Source organism: Parasteatoda tepidariorum, chromosome 10 (genome assembly GCF_982258835.1).
Source record: "Parasteatoda tepidariorum strain Cologne lab strain chromosome 10, Ptep-v5.0, whole genome shotgun sequence".
Classification (NCBI taxonomy): Eukaryota; Metazoa; Arthropoda; class Arachnida; order Araneae; family Theridiidae; genus Parasteatoda; species Parasteatoda tepidariorum.
The window spans coordinates 78,186,568-78,203,663 of NC_141764.1; the positions used below are offsets into that span (position 1 = coordinate 78,186,568).

General features: G+C 25.8%; 1 protein-coding gene across 2 annotated transcripts in view; it reads right to left on the reverse strand.

Annotated features, from left to right (window-relative positions):
- The window catches only part of LOC107443622 (homeobox protein E30-like), a 69,484-nt gene extending 52,794 nt beyond the window's left edge, over positions 1-16,690 (reverse strand). The window contains exons 1-2 of one of the 2 annotated variants that reach the window (XM_043046680.3): positions 16,243-16,690; positions 13,312-13,348 (exon numbers count right to left, since the gene is read on the reverse strand). In XM_043046680.3, the coding sequence (XP_042902614.1) occupies positions 13,312-13,348; positions 16,243-16,479 (274 nt within the window). In that variant the 5' untranslated portion in view covers positions 16,480-16,690. 2 annotated transcript variants of the gene reach the window in all.
- Between the last annotated feature and the right edge of the window lie 406 nt (positions 16,691-17,096).

The following is a 17,096-nucleotide window of genomic DNA, read 5'->3' on the forward strand; positions in this document are numbered from 1 at the left end:
ACAACTTCAATCAATATTACACGAATACAGACTTCAGTCTAAACAAAATCCCTGCCTTTGTTTGCCAACTGAGTTAAAAAGTATCGTTTTGGCGCCTATTACTGGAACTTAATTAAATTCTTTAAATCTATTGATTAACCTAAAGCGGGAAATATTTGTTTGATATCAACAAGTCAATGAAGCTAATAAAGATCCAAAGAAAGATTTTTAAACGGGTATTCATTATTGATTCACCTTAATGAAGGGAGAGAAAAAAAATTCTAATTAAAGAACTCTTGCGTGACAAGGAGGATTCTGAAATTTTCGAATCTTTTTCGGTGTAAGTTATACCAAAATCAAATTGGCGGACTTCGTAAGTTTTTGTTTTTTTTCCTTTAGGAAATTGGAAAAAGTATTTAAATTTTCGCTGCTTGTCACAATTTTAAGTTATATGAACTTTGACACTAAGTCTTGAAAAAACTCTTGTTTCTTTTTTATGTTGAAAGGTGTTTACTTAATTTATTTTGCATTTTGACTACATCAATTATGATTTCTTTTTGGCTGTACAATGCATAAATTACATTTGCTCTTTCGTATTATTTTTTCAGTGTACTTTAGTTATTTCATGACTTTGTAAGGTTTTTTCTTTTTTTTTCTTTAGAAAATTGAAAAAAATGCATTTACATTTTCTTTGCTTGTCAAAATTGTACGTTATATTAATATTTTATGTTATATCAATATATTATTTTACTAACATATGTAAAAGTATAATATATTTAATGTTCAAGCATGTAGTTTAAGCGAAACATAGTTAAAATCTGCATTTGTTCTGAGGAATTTTTGAAAATATTATCTTTATTATTTAAGTTTACAAGATGTTAAAATACAATAATGTTAAAGCACGTAGCTATTGTAAAGTATAGTAAAATTTCACTATCGTTTTTGGAAATTTGTTTAAGTTTTTAATTATGTTATGAACTAGAGTCATATAAAATAATTTATAATAAAATGAAGGATCACTTTTTATTATAAAATAGTATTACTTTTGACTTATATTATTATTATTTTCAACTTACTAAAAACATTTTCAACTCATTAAGTCTAGTATTACTTTCGGTTTGTAATATTATCATTATTTTCAACTTAATAAAGACATTTCTACTAATAAATTTAAAACTTTAAATAACTAACTAGTATATGCATTATATTCCTATTAAAAAATATAGCTTAAACAAAGATGAAGTATTATTTTTTTGTGGCAAATTAAACTAAAAATAGATATTTTTAAATGAGTTTCCTAATTAAAAATTTCATGAAGCAAAAATCAATTTCTCATGTAAGAAAAAATTGTTTTTATAAAAGTATCGATGTATTTAAAAAATATGTATGCAAATCGTTACATTTATCCTAAAAATAAAGAAAATAAAAATATTTTTGTTTATCTGCTAAGAATTAAAGTGGTTGAAATAAAGGCGTGTTATTGAACATATATACTGACTTTACAGCTACTGAAAATATTTACTTTTGTTACTGTTGAAATTTAAGTGTATTTCTATGATAATTTGCTGATGTTTTAAAAAGTGATTTTGGTAAAAGCTAATAGCTTTTTTTATAATCAATGGATCATATTGTCTTGCATATATTTTTTTTCCTTGACGATTTCTCTCAATAACGGAATGATATTTTTATTTTTCTACATTATTTTTGTGTTCATTTTCTTACTTTATTTTTTAGTGGATTTTTTCTTTTCCTCATTTTTATTTAATAGAATCGCGCCATTATTCTTTGAGTTTATAGGTTTCCTAATACTTATCATTAAAACATAACACCGTAATGAAGTTTCATTTACTTGAAAAATTTCACCTTTCTGATAAAGGGATTAATTTTCAATAATTTTTTTTAATAAACCACCATTATCATTAATGCTTTATTATTCAAAGTATTTTTAGAGTATGCAAACTACTATAGACATTGATTATAGATTGCTGTTCAGAGCTGAGTCATGGTGTTCCTTTGTCCCGTAGAAACTTATCAAGTAAATTACTTTGCATTAAATAGAAAAAAAATGAATCAGTCATCAGACATAAATATTTTAAAATTACTCTTACATTTTCTAAAACAGGGACATAAATCCCTTTTCTTTCCCTTTAAAGTTTTTATCATCATCAGACATAAATGTTTTAAAATTATTCTTACATTTTCTAAAATAGGAACATAAATCCTTTTTTTTTCTTTTAAAGTTTTTATCATCATCAGACATAAATATTTTAAAATTATTCTTATATTTTCTAAAACAGCATAAATCCCTTTTTTTTTCTTTTAAAGTTTTTATCATCATCAGATATAAATATTTAAAAATTATTCTTACATTTTCTAAAACAGAAACATAAATCCCTTTTTTTTTCTTTTACAGTTTTTATCATCATCAGACATAAATATTTTAAAATTATTCTTACATTTTCTAAAACAGAGACATACATCCCTTTTTCTTCCTTTTAAAGTTTTTATCATCATCAGACATAAATATTTTAAAACTATTCTTACATTTTCTAAAACAGAAACATAAATCCCTTTTCTTTCCTTTTAAAGTTTTTATCATCATCAGACATAAATATTTTAAAACTATTCTTAAATTTTCTAAAACAGAAACATAAATCCCTTTTTTTTCCTTTTAAAGTTTTTATCATCATCAGACATAAATATTTTAAAATTATTCTTACATTTTCTAAAATAGGGACATAAATCCTTTTTTTTTTTTTTAAAAGTTTTTATCTTTAATATAAAACTAAATACCACTATGGAATATAACAACTGCACTAGAAAAACTGTTTTTAATTCTTTCACAATATCGATGAAATAGAAGAGAGCAGGGGCTGATTTATACGGGTAATTGTTCGCTTCTACGCGAAAACAGCCATTACAACGTTTTTAGCAATTTTCACGAGGGGAACTGAAAAAGCGCTCAGAAATCCGAATCGCGTCTACAAAAAGCCCCGTTGGCGAGGTAATTAAAGGCAAAGTTGGCGTGTTCTTCTGCTTTTAATCAAAAAATCTACCTCTTAGCTTAATCATCAATGTGAATACGCAGATGGGGGGATTGTATTCCCGGGGAACACACCAAAAAAGAAAGAAAAAAAAATCTGTACATTACGTATCGACAAGAACCCGGGTACTGAAATCGATTATTTTATGTGAGACCCTTCTACCCCGTATCAGCAACTTGTTCGTTTTCAAGACGGTTCGGAACAAATTCATTGGGATTCGAAGAACATCCATTGAACGTGAGGGGCAATAATCATCTCCAGGTGTTGGGAGCACGCGCCCAATCAGGGCTTTCCACCCTAGAGGGGTGTGTTTTTTTTCACTCCTCCCTCCCTTCTCCCTCTCATCAAAAGAAGGGAAAGATATTTGGCGGTGTGCTTTCCACTAAAATCGCTGCTATTCTCACGTAGTTTGTACCCGCTTCGGGGTTGGATGATTTCCCCTTCACCATAGGAGGGGGGTAATCCACCAGTGAATGCAATTGAGTGTATTAGATTTGAACCTGGAACCATTTGGGGGGCGAAATTACTGGGACTGTATTGCTGGGAAGTGGATATATGCGGCGGAGAATGATTCTAGATTCATTGCTGGTTGTTGTTTGCATTTTGTTTTAATAGAAGTTTTGGATTACGCGATGAAACAATAGAAATTGAGTTCGTTTAATGATGTGTTTATAAACTGAACGAGAAAATGATACATTGTATCTGATTTATGAAGAAACGATTGTTAATATTTTAGTTTTTAAACTGAGTACGTTTTAGGGTGTGTTTTTATGCAAAACGAAAAAAAAAAATGATACCTTATATCTAAATTATAAAGGGATGATAGCTAATAATTAAGTTTTTAAACTGAGTACGTTTAAAGATTTGTTTATAAACTGAACGAAAAAATTATAAATTATATCTAAATTATAAAGGGATGATAGCTAATAATTAAGTTTTTAAACTGAGTACGTTTAAAGATTTGTTTATAAACTGAGCGAAAAAATTATAAATTATATCTAAATTATAAAGGGATGATAGTTAATAATTAAGTTTTTAAGCTGAGCACGTTTAAAGATTTGTTTATAAACTGAACGAAAAAATTATAAATTATATCTAAATTATAAAGGGATGATAGCTAATAATTAAGTTTTTAAACTTAGTACGTTTAAAGATGTGTTTGTAAACTGAGCGAAAAAATTATTCATCCTGTCTAAAATATATAAAGGAACGGTTGTAAATAATTGAACTTTAAAGATGAGTACTTTTAAGGATGTGTTTATAAACTGAAAAAGAAAAAAATTATACATTATAATTATAAATTTTAAGAAAATGATTGTTAATGGTTAAATTTTAAAGCTGACTACCTTTAAAGATGTGTTTATAAACAGAACGAAAAAATTAGCAAATTAAAACTAAATTATAACGAAATACTAATTAATTAAAAATTGAAAGCGTTTAAGGGTAAAGAAACTGTTAATAATAAATTTTTGCTTTGAATTGAAATATAAATTTTAATTTAACTGCAATTATTTTAATTTTTATGTAATTATTTTAATTTAAATATGTATGGAAATCAAAAATATTAAACAATTTAATATTGAAACTACTACCACGTTTTTACTTTATGATTATAATTCAACAATTTAAATTTTGGAATTGTTCGAAAAATAAGCATTTCCTAATAAATAGTGAGTAACTAAAAGAGCAAGCATTTCTTTAAAAATTATAATTAAAATGAATGTTTAAGGCACGCACTCATTTTATTTATAATTATCTTCTTTATTTCCTCCTCTTTCTAACGATAATTTTTGACGTATTTGATATGATATTCTTTTCTATTTTTTAATTTTTATAAAAATGGAAAGCAAGAAAGAAAAGTACTAAGCAATTCAGTATTAAAACTAGTTTAATTTTAATCATCATTAATAATTTTTTTTCAATAATTCTAAGTTTAGGACTGTTTTTAAAGTCATTACTTTCTGAAAAGTGATATTATTTAAAACTTTCTTCAAATCGATAATTTCATTAACATTAAAAATAGTTATAAAATATTTAATAATTCCAAATAATTTTAACTAAAATATAGGTGTCATCGTTTTTTTTTATTAGTATTTTTAGCACTCTTATTTTATATTTTATTATTTATTTTGTCTTAATGTTTTTATTAATCTTTTGTCTTAGTATTTTTACTTTGTCTTAAGACTCTATTTTCACACATTTTATAGCAAAAATGGCAAAGTTATCTCACAAATTCTTATGTTACTGAAAAAATATAAACAAAAAAATGCCTCAAATACTGTATTAAGTGGAATAATAAAAGTTTAAGATGAAAAATTAATGGATTATAACAATGCGCCGTTCATTCACCAGAAGTGTTTTGACAAAAAATGAAATAAAGAAGGGTGTAATCATTCCCTATATTTTATTTATTTTCAATAAGATAAAACAATCAAGATAATTTTTGAGTCTCACATCGTTTTAAGTAATAGTTTATATAAATTGTAAAAAATACGAAAAATAATTTTCTTTTCAAAAATAGGAAATAACAGCAGTACACAGGAATAAAAAAATTAACAGTTAGATTATTTATCTGCTTAGAATTGTGTCAGAAAGAAAAAAGAATTATTACATTGGGAAAAAAGTATGGTCAAAACTGCCAGAATATGGGAAAAATTACAGAGTTTCTGGCTCTGTGGGAACACCAAATGCACTGTAATTTTTTACCGAAGAGCTTTGATAAGGATTTTGGTAAAATATAGCAAAAATATTTCATAATGTGTCTGGAATTTGGTAATTTTAACATACCTTAGAGCGTAGTATAGAACTTTTCTACTTTGTATTTGTACTAAACATATGGTTGTGAGAACTATAATTTTGAAAACTAGAATTTCCAGTAATTTTATCACATATTATTAAACCATATTTTATTGTTTTAAATAAAATTATTATTAAAGCGCTTCGGTAAAAATTACCGAGTTTTTTGGTTTTCCTATAGAGCCAGAAACACGGTAAATTTTACAACATTCTACTAGTTTTGATCATGTTTTTTTCTCAATGTAAAACTTATTCAAAAACAAAGCATGCATCAATATGTTTCTAAAGAAAATTTTGCAGTTTTTTCAATAAATAACAGCTAGAAATTTCTTCAAAAAACTTTAAGGCTTTATAATTGTTGTATGTTAGATATAGTAGTTGCCATTATTATTGCGAAATGATTGTAATAATTTAGAGTTTCAAATAATGCAATATTTTTAAATTTAAAGTTACACTTAGTTCAAATTACTGTACTGGGAAATAAATATTTAAAGAAAATTTCGAGTATTTTCAAAAATTACAATTCACAGATTTTTAGTGCTAATTTTGTATTCTTCATTTTTCATGTAAACCGTAAAAAAATATCATAAATGAGATCATAAAACTTTAACTTCGACTATATTTCTTTTTAAAAAGGAAATGAGTCATTGAATTAGTATTTTAAATTTTCATTTTTTTTTTTTTTAAATTTTTCTTTTATATATTTTTTTATGAATCATATTCTTATTATGATACTTTTCAGCATAAGTAATCTAGAAAAGTATTTTGTTAAAAGTAAATAATATTAAATCTGGCAGAAATTTTTTTAGAAAACCTGCAGTAAAGATAATTATTGGGTTAATTTTAAACCTGAAGCAACTAGCTTTTTTCAGAGATATATTATTTTGTTATATGTTAAGTTATTAAATGTTAGGTATCGTACGTCGGGTTATCATTTTTTAAGTTCATGCTTAAGAAATCATTTCTTGTTTGTTATTATTATTCTGTGTTTTCTTGAAGGCAAGTGCAATTAGTTCTGATTAACTTTTTTAAATTTTTAAAGAAATAACTTATAAAACAAAGGAATTAAGTATAAATTGAGTCACTTGTTTCGTAATTAACAAACGTATCAAGTTATTTTGCTTAACAAAAAGTCAGAAATTAATTCGTAAAGAAAAGAAATAAACGTATTCAAAGAACATACAGAAAATTAACAATTAACGTATTTGACTTGAATTAGTTGAAAAAATTGGAGCTGACAAATAATGGTAAATAAATTCTGCTTGATGGAAATAGCTGTGGTTATACCAAGTTGAAATAAAACAGTTACTTAGGTTTCATGCGACTTAACATTACAAAATTAAAGGTTTTATAAAACTTTATCAAGCAGAATATAGAATCAAAGAATAAATACAGATATTTAAAATCATAAAACTTTATGAATACTACTTATTATACTACTTTCTTCTGCAAAAAGGAAAAACAAAATATTGGCAAATGACATTTATAATCATTTCAAATTTTAAATACTCATTTCAAATTTAAATATTTTAGTACACACGCAAGTTTTGATTAAAATCAACTTCGACGAAAATCTATTATATGTTTAAAACTTTTAGGTAAAAGTTATCATTAATTAGTAAGCAAGCAAAGATAAGAAAAATAATAAAAACGTGAGATTTAAAATCTTTTATTTGAGTTCGAAAAACATTTTTCTTAGTCAAATCTAAGTAAGTTGGTCTATTATATTAAGTATTTATATATTTTGTGTTGTTATATCGATCATTGCTTTTCGAATGGTTGAATTAGAATTTTATTAAATATACTACTAGTGCTAATATATAAAATTTACAAGGTTGTTGGTTAGAGATAAAACATAATTTTATTATCGATAATGCCTCTAAACGTATTTTAGGCACCTAACACTGAGAAAGAAAAATATGTTTAAAACTACTTGAATATAGTAAAATGTACCGTTTTTTTTTTTTTTTTTTTTGCCTTTATGGGAAAACCTAAATGCTCTGTAATTTTTACCGAAGAGCTTTGGTAATGATTTTGGAAAAATTAACAATAAAGTATGATTTTTATAATATGAGATAAAATGTAGTAATTTTGTCATGATACCTTAGATCTTAAAAACCAATTATTCGATTAAATTTACTTTTCTTTTTTGTACTTTTTTTTTGATAAATGTGTGATACATAATATAATTAATTAATATATATTATTCAAATTCCTATAATTTGGGAAAACAGAATTTCCTGTAAACCGTTTCCATATGAATAGGAAAATTACCAAACGAATGATTTAAATACCGATTATTTTGGTTTCATTAACCAGACTTATGTTTCTTCCTTATATCAGAAATGTCATTACCATTTTGTACAGTAATTTTACTAGAATTCTTTTTCTCCCTGCACCACTTCCTAATTCGTATTAATAAAACACACTAATTATGACAACTTGATTCAATTTGCTCTTTTCAATTTTAAATTCAATTACTTCAACTTCATTCCAATTTAAACCATTGCACATCCAAGAAATAATTGGAACTAAAATTATTATTAAATTATGAATTTCTTTTTTTTTTCCGGGGAATTCCTACTTCTATCTTAATAAAGGGCTATACCTTGACCTCTCCGTATTATTTTCGGTACAAAACAATTCTATCGATTACGAAATCAATTGCTAAACATGTTTTAGTAAGACACAGCTACTAGTTATGATTTCTGTTTTAATTTTAACTTTTGTCTCTAAAGAACCTATATTTCATTGCCATTTCCGAACGAGGAAGATTTCTTTCAGATTAATTACAAAATCAAATGCGGAACATACTTTAGTAAATAATACCCCTCACTTTGGAATTTTCTTCTTTGTTTCTAAGAAAATAATATTCTAATTCATTTTTAACCTGCAAATTTTGCAATTCTACTTATTGTATAATTAGTAACTAGTTTCAGAAGCAAATAACACGAAAAAATTAATGAGAGGAAAAAAAAATCGCATTTCAAACAAAGCTTTTAAGCAACCCGAAATCAAGCTTCTCCCACTTCAAAATCGTTTAAGAAGTCCATCTAACTGACGAGCTTTATCATGTCGTAAAAATTCTTCTCTGCGCAGATTCTGTCCCCAAATATGTCACATTAAACACATCTCCACCCCTCTCGGAACATTACCACCAAACTTTCAATGATATCAGCGGGGAGATTGAAAAAGATGCCGGCAAATTGCTAGCGGGAGTCCGATGCGATCTTTTACACTTTACCCTGCATGATCGCCGCTCTTTAATATCGTTTAGCTCTTCTTTTTTTTCTTCTTTCTTTTTCTCTCTTCTTTCTTTCATTTTCGTAAAGAGCATAAATTGCATTTTTAAAAGAATATCCCTTTTCGTGTTGTAAATAATCCTCTACACGAGGTTTTTTGGAAAGTTGTTTAATATTTCGTGACGAAGTAATAAAAAAAAAGCGGATAAAATGTCTTTAAAGTATTTCTAGAATGCTGTTTTATTTTGGTTAGTTTCATTCTCTCTTTTTCTTCAGTTATCATTGTTATGTGAGTAAGAATTGTTTTGAAGTGGCTAATGAAGGATATTTAGGCAAAAATAAATATTTTTTTAAAGATATAATGTTACATTTCTGTTATTATTTTTAAAAATAAAATAAAATTTTAAATATTTATCTTTGAAAAGTTTATTCTTCCTTTTTGTTTCAAACATCATAGAGTTATGTTAGTAAGAATTGCTTTGAAGAATGCTACGTTATTTATAAAAGATATTGTGTTATCATAAAGGTCTCAAAATAAGTATTTTTTTTAAAAAAGATATAATGTTACTATTTTTTATTAATTCCTATTTTTAAATTTAAATTTTGAATATTTATTTTTGAGACGTTTATTCTTTCTTTTCGTTTCAAACATCATATAGCAGCGTTAGTTAGAATTGCTTTTGTAATTATGATGATGTAATTATATTATTATGATGTTTTGTTGATGATATATTTAAGTCAAAACAAATATTATTTTTACAGATATAGCATATTTTTTTAAATATTTTTTTTTTAAAAAATTAAAATTTTAAACTCTATTTTTGTGAAGTTAATATTTTTGCAGAACTTCAAGAAAATTATTTTAGTTAGTTTTCTCAATATTTTTCAAAACTAATAACTTAAAGAAAAATGTCTTTGAAATTTATCAGTTTTGTAGCATACTTGTGATACAAGCACAAAGTAGTGCATTAAAGTTCAAGAGCTAGAAATAGTAATCATTTATTTAATAAAATGAATTAAAGAAATATCATTTACTATTTATATTATTTAATGTATTTATTGATTTTATAATTATTACAAATTGGGCTAATGCATTCATTTATTAAATTTAAAACTACGGCAACTACAAATAATTCCAATTAAGGTAATCTGAGTTCGATATATATATATATGTATCTTTTATGTTAAACTACTGAAAATGGGGAGAATTTCTTCTTCCTCTTTCTTCAATTGAAATTTACGGCCCCTACAAATAATTCCAATTAAAGTAATCGAAGCTTAATACATGTGTCTTTCAAATCAAAGTCGTTCAAATGTTTTGAAAATGGTACAGTAAAATTCAAGAGCTATAAGTTGCATTAATATATTTAGCGAAATAAATTAAAGAAATACTATTTATGAAATTTATTACTTAATATATTTATTAATTTTATAGTTAATGCGTATTGTGTTTGTGTATATCTTTCTTAAATTGAAATTTACGGCCCCTCACATAAAGACAATTAAACTAATCACATAATTGATATAAATGTCCTCTAAGTTAAATTATAAATTTCATTCAGAAGTGTCCTTATTAACGCATAATTTATTGCTTATTTTTAAAGATAAAGAGACTATTTCTTATTAGAATCAAGATTTATATGTGTGCCAATCAATTTTGCTTTCAACACTTACCTCTGTATATTTAAGTGTGTGTTTCATTTGTTAATTATGATTCCGTTATCAGCAGCAATCATGCTCTAATTGAAGAGATCTTTTTAAAGTAAATATCAGCCAATCATAAATTAATTAATCTTGACAAATTTGATCGAGTTCAATCATCACAAATATGTTTACATCTTTCAAGGACGTATGATAAGATATCTGATGTCGAAGGAATGTCCTCATTCTAATTACGGAAAAGGATAATCGATATTCAAATTAACGTTATTTATGAAAGATACCGAACTTTTTAAGTTTAGGCGTCTTAATGATAAAGTTTAAGTTACGTTACAGCTTCAAAGTTTAAGAAAACTTATCGAAATAAATACTTATTTAGAAACAGCATAAAATTACATGGGATGAGAAATAAACACAAAATTTGGATTACTTAGGGGATTTAATTAATATAAGTTCCGTTCGTTTAATAACGTTTAAAAAAAATAATCAAACATATTGTTCATTAAAGAATCGGATGATACAAAACAGGGTAATTATGTTTTTTCAGTTTGGATTTATAATCATTGTTTCTTTTTATCTATTGAGGTTTTAATTCGAAATACTGATTGGAGTTAGTTATTTACTTACTCCTAAAATGTACGGAATTTAGAAAAGATTTTTTTAAAATTATGGTTACAAACCTTGCAACAATAATTTAATACTTTAAAACTTAATTTTGAGGAAACTACTTTTCCTTACTTCGACAATTGAGAAAAAAAAAATTTTTTTTGTTAAAATCTGTCATGCTATTGGACAATTCTGGTAAAAATAAATATATATATGTACTCACATGCGTAGAAAAAATTGAAAATACAGAAAAATTATCGTCATTTATGTTGAATGAATGTTGCTGTTGTAAAACTGAACTCGACTATGGTGGAAAATTGTTCGTTTTTGTGCATTGCGAAGTATTAAAATAAAATACTAATAGAAAAAAATGTTGTTTAAAATAATGGGGGGAAAAGCGTGTAGGAAAGGTATGAAATTTTCAGAAGTTAATGAGGGTAAAATAGAAAAAACAAAAGCACCGTGAATCTGTGAGGAACATGTAAATGTTTGTCTATAATGATTCTCTACCTCATTCAACAATAAATTTTAACAACCTGCATAAAAAATTATATATTTCAAACTTTTTGGTTTTCTTCTAATGCTTCAAGCTGTTTTTTATCAATTAATTCATATGAAGTATAACACTCCTCTTTCATAACTATATGTCCACCTCTTATTTTTAAATATTTTATATTAAAAATCAGCTTTTTTAAATTAATGATAATATTTACTCCTCTATTAGTTTTACCTCGAATATTTTAACTTTCGAAGTTTCCGTATTCATGTTATATTATGTATTTTTCGTCAGCGTCTAAGACTGATATTAATTCTAAATACATTTTTTTAATTTTAAATATGAAGTAGACTTTTCTTACAGAAAGAATGAACGAAGATAATGAAGCTCGATGAATATCAACCAAGTGCTATATTTCAAAAGAGATCGTAGCTTGTATTTTCATTATGTTTAATGTATTTATTAATGTTTTAATTACTCTAATATTAAGGATAAACGTAAACGAATATATAAGTAAAATGGATTTACTAATTGAAGAACTACAGTAATTTATTGCATAGAACAGCGAAACTAATTGTTTGTAAAATGCTTAACAATGTAATTACCTCATACCACTTCAGTTTGTGTAATCAGTAACCAATAAAATATTGATTGTAATATATTGAGCACAGAAATATGCAAATACAATTGAAAATAATATTACATTTACTTTTTTTATCTAAGAAAATTAAACGATTAAAAAAGTTATGTTTTGGTAAAATTTTGAAATTTCTTAAAAATAATTATTTAAGATTTTATTTTTAGGAAAAAATTGAACCCACTTTTGCCCCTTTTCATATAAATTTCTTTGAGAATGCAGAGTCGAATTATGCATTTAAATTATTTTGAAAAAGTACATAAAAAAAGTAAGTTGTGGGCTCTTAATAATTACATTGCAAGGAAAAAAAAAACCTTGAATTATAAAGCTTTTGCTTTAATAAGAGTATTAAAAATAAATAACATGATATTTTGCTAATGAACATTTATTTAAGTTGTATATTATTGTGTCCGTAACAAAACTTAGCAAAAAAACAAAACAAAGAAAAGCTTTAATTGGTCACTTTTTAAAAGTGATCAACTTTAATAATGGATTTGTTGTTTTTGCAATGGTAAACAAAGTAAAATTGGATCTTATCAGTTTATCAATGAATTTAAATTTTTCGATTTAAATTAAATTAGGGATTTTATTGCTTATTTTCCCCTTTGTAAGAAGATTGTTTTGATTTGTTGTGCAAAATGAAATCCTTATCGATAATTTTAATTCTGATTGAACTTAAAATTCAAATTATAAGAACTCAGAAAAAAAAAAAACTTTTGCCTGTGCGTTCTAACAAACATAAATTAAACAATATCAAATATCAATAAAGGAATAAGGCCTATTTTATGTTACCCAAAAGTAAATTTGTAAATGATAATAGAAATTTAAATAAAGCAATTAAAACATAATTACCTGAGCTTGCACGTGCGCTGTACCTCGTGCAAAACACCTGAGAAGAAAGGGATATCTATTAGACATATCATTTAAACTGAATTGTTATTGAAAAATAAAGGGTAAAATGATATCTATTAGATATCTCAAATAAACGGAATCGTTGTTGAACAATATGAAATTAAGGAATATTTATCAAATAACTCATCTCAATTAAAAAAAGGAAAGGTATGTCGATTAGATATCTCATTTAAACAGAATCTTTATTTAATAGCTTATGTTTATGTTAAACAGGGTATAAACCTCATTATCTAAATTTTTTAAAAAATCTAATGTCTAATAATATCTTACCCTAAGAGAGTGATTTCTTATGAAATGAAATAAAGCCTTTGTTCATTTTAATATAAATATACTTAAACTAAGAAATATAATTTACTTGATAATGAATAAGCTATTAATAAAACCCGAGGAAATTCTAAACACCAAGAAATATTTTTTCATGCTACATTGTACTATTATAATAAATTTTGTCATGTAATGTAATTATTTCTATTTATAACAATTAGTTTTTAGATACTTTAATGTAGTAGGTAATATGACTACAGCGTTAATTAAACTAAGAGTCAATTGTTTATGTAAAAAGAACGATAGTATCTGAATTGAAATCTCAAAATTTAAATTTTTTAAAGTTCAAATTATTATTATTAATCTTTCCGAAAAATAAGTATAATTTAGAAGAACTGAATGGAAATTTATTTTATTTCGTAACGTTTTTCCAAATGTCATTAAATGTTTCGAAATACGCTTAACGAAATATGTTACAAACTTCAAAATAACGAAGAGAACAATATAAAAAAACATTTGAAGAATTACAAAGCATTGTATGAATTAAAATTTGAAATAACTTAAGTTATTGAAATAAGACTAATTTAAAAATATCCCGGTGTGTCTATTGTGTTTTTGAATCTTTTTCATATTTTGGGCGATTAACTTGATTGAACTAAATATAATAATTTAAGTGCAATACATTAATGATAAATAAATTTGCTATCAATAAACACCTCTTCTACACTAATTATTAAAAAAAGTGCTTTTTTTGCCTGTTTGATTTATCATATTGAATCAAAGAAATATTTCAAATACAATTTTTTTTCGTATTTTATGCTAAAGTTCATGAAACAAATATGTAATTTTAAGGCAAATTAGATTACTCTTCCGTAAAATAAACTTAATTAAAAAGTTGAAAAACGAAAATTCAATTACCATGTTTTATTACGATTTCATCAAGAAAACTATTAAGTAGCAATGATATAGATAAGAAGTATTCCATAGAGAAGCATGCGGACATATCATGCTGAGTGTATTTAAATATGAACGAACTTTACTTAAATAAGAAAATCTTATTTATTTTTTCTTTGTCTAAAAAGTTTAGAATTTAAAATAATTTATGTGTAGTTAATTTTAAGAAGAAAAAAAAAACACAGTTAAGAAAATTGTATGGTTTTGAAAACTGTTATTAAATGAAAATTATAAAGCAAATTAACCTTAATTATCATAAACTTAATTGAAATTACAGGATATATGTTTCAATAGTTTTTAAAAAAAATATTTGAAAAAAAAAATCTAGGTTTAATATTATCAATATTGCTTTTACATAAATTTTAAAATGAAACAATTCAATGAATATTTTTTTTAATGCTTTCGTATTGTCTTGTAAAAGTAGAATAACAAATAATTCTAGCTAAATATGCTTATTATAAAACATGAATGTTTCACATAGAAACGGTAAATGAAACATGTACTAAATCAACATGAAACATGTACCAAGTACTAAAACTTGGTTTGTTAATTATAAATTTTTAATTATAGCCTTGAACTATCTATTTGACCTAACACAAACTAATTTAGTTAATTAAAAATATAAAGCAGCTTCCTGAACGGTTTTACTCAACTATTAATCATGAGATAGCTTTGAGTTAGGAACCAACATTTGAATTTTCTAAGTTGATTAATAAACTTACAAAAACATACATCGTTAGAAACTTTTAGATCGTATTGAACCGCAATATCGGTCAAATTAACTCAGCCTTAATATGTTTATAAGCTGAATTGCATCCTCACTCTTCTTAACTTGCTTACATAATAGCATGGTTTAGCTTGAATTGAAGAATGATTTAATTTAACAACAAATTTAAGTTGCATTAAGCTTGCACCATAATATGGTGCAAAGCAGCGATTTTGTGGTTCAATTTTGAAATTTCGAAGTTCAATTTTGAAGAAGTGTACTCACAACAATTCAAAGCCAATTTTTGAGCAAACACAGGCACTGGTTAAGGATCTTAAATGGCGTAATAATAATAATAACAACATTAAAATTAGTTAATGATATAAATGATTTAGTTTAATTAATGTATCATGATTTTAACTAAGAAATCATAATATAATATATTAAAAGGCAAGAATAGTTGTATCCTAATTTTAACTAAGAATACACGCGCTAACATAGTATTCAGTACAAACATATAACTCGGCGCTGAACTATTGCCTACTGTGAGCATGGTGCAAATTAACTGTAATCTAAATTAGGTCTAAAATTAAACCATATGTCAGTTGCTCAAGTTGCGCTATAGATTCGTATAAGCAAGTTTAAGGAGTATAATAATGTAACTCAAATTATCACCATATTAAAATTTTGACAAATTTCCATGAAGGTATGACACCGTCCACCAGTGCATAAAATAAATAAACAGAAAAATAAATAAATAAAAAAAAATTGCTATCTAAAATAAATAATATGTTGCATTTGAACTTGGATTATTTCTAGTCTTATGGGGAGGTTTATGTAAGAGTAATTAAGCATACTTAATCGAGGAGACTTATAATCCAAATAATCAGGAATTATTTTTTAAAATAAAATACATAAACAATGAATTCAAAAAAAATCGCACTAACCCAAACAGGTAGTGAATTCTTTTTTAAATCGTCTGAGGGACTCATAGGTGTTATATCTCTCGAGTTCTCATTGGTATCATGTCCTTTTGGATAATTTAGTGTCCTCTCCCTCTTGCCAAAATCTGGAGAGAGTATTTTTTCTATAGAAAACGCCAGAGTTTGTGTGGCCGGCTGAACCCTTTGTCCGGTGTGGGCCGGTGACGGTGCGGAACTTTCTGTTTCAAGTTCTAACGCCATTTCAGGCAATGTCCAGCAGAACACACACCAAATAGAACAAACACACTATTCTAAAAACACTAGCACATTCCGCACTCCATACTCCAAGGTTAAATGTTTGTGTATCAAAACACACCCTCTCAACACACTTCAAAACAACTTCTCGATGCTGGAAGCAAGAACTCAAGTTTTGTAGTCTTTTGGACGTTTCTTAGCGGCCCTCTACAGTTATGGGGTCTTCCTGCCGGCGTCACTTTGGTCCGCCTCTCTTACTCTCCCCACGTGGAGATTGACCAATGAAATGAGAGTTAGGAGGCGGAGTTTTCGTAGCTTTTATTAAAATGTCAGCGTGCGCCGGTGGGTGGAGATTGAAAAAGAGCTGCGGCGATTTTACGTCCGGGGATATTTCAATCGCTTGCTCGCTGATGAGATAATTTCGACAAAGAACACATTTTGATTTTTTTTATTTTTATTCTGTTCTTGGTGATCGTGTCATCTTGTCAAAAATTGACTTTATCGATAAATACTTTTTTTTAGGAGCCTTGTGTTAGGATCATTTTTTAACGAAAACTTAGCTAAATTTTATTGCACAAAAACGAAACTAATTATAAAAAAAAAACAATAAAGGAACGTGTGTA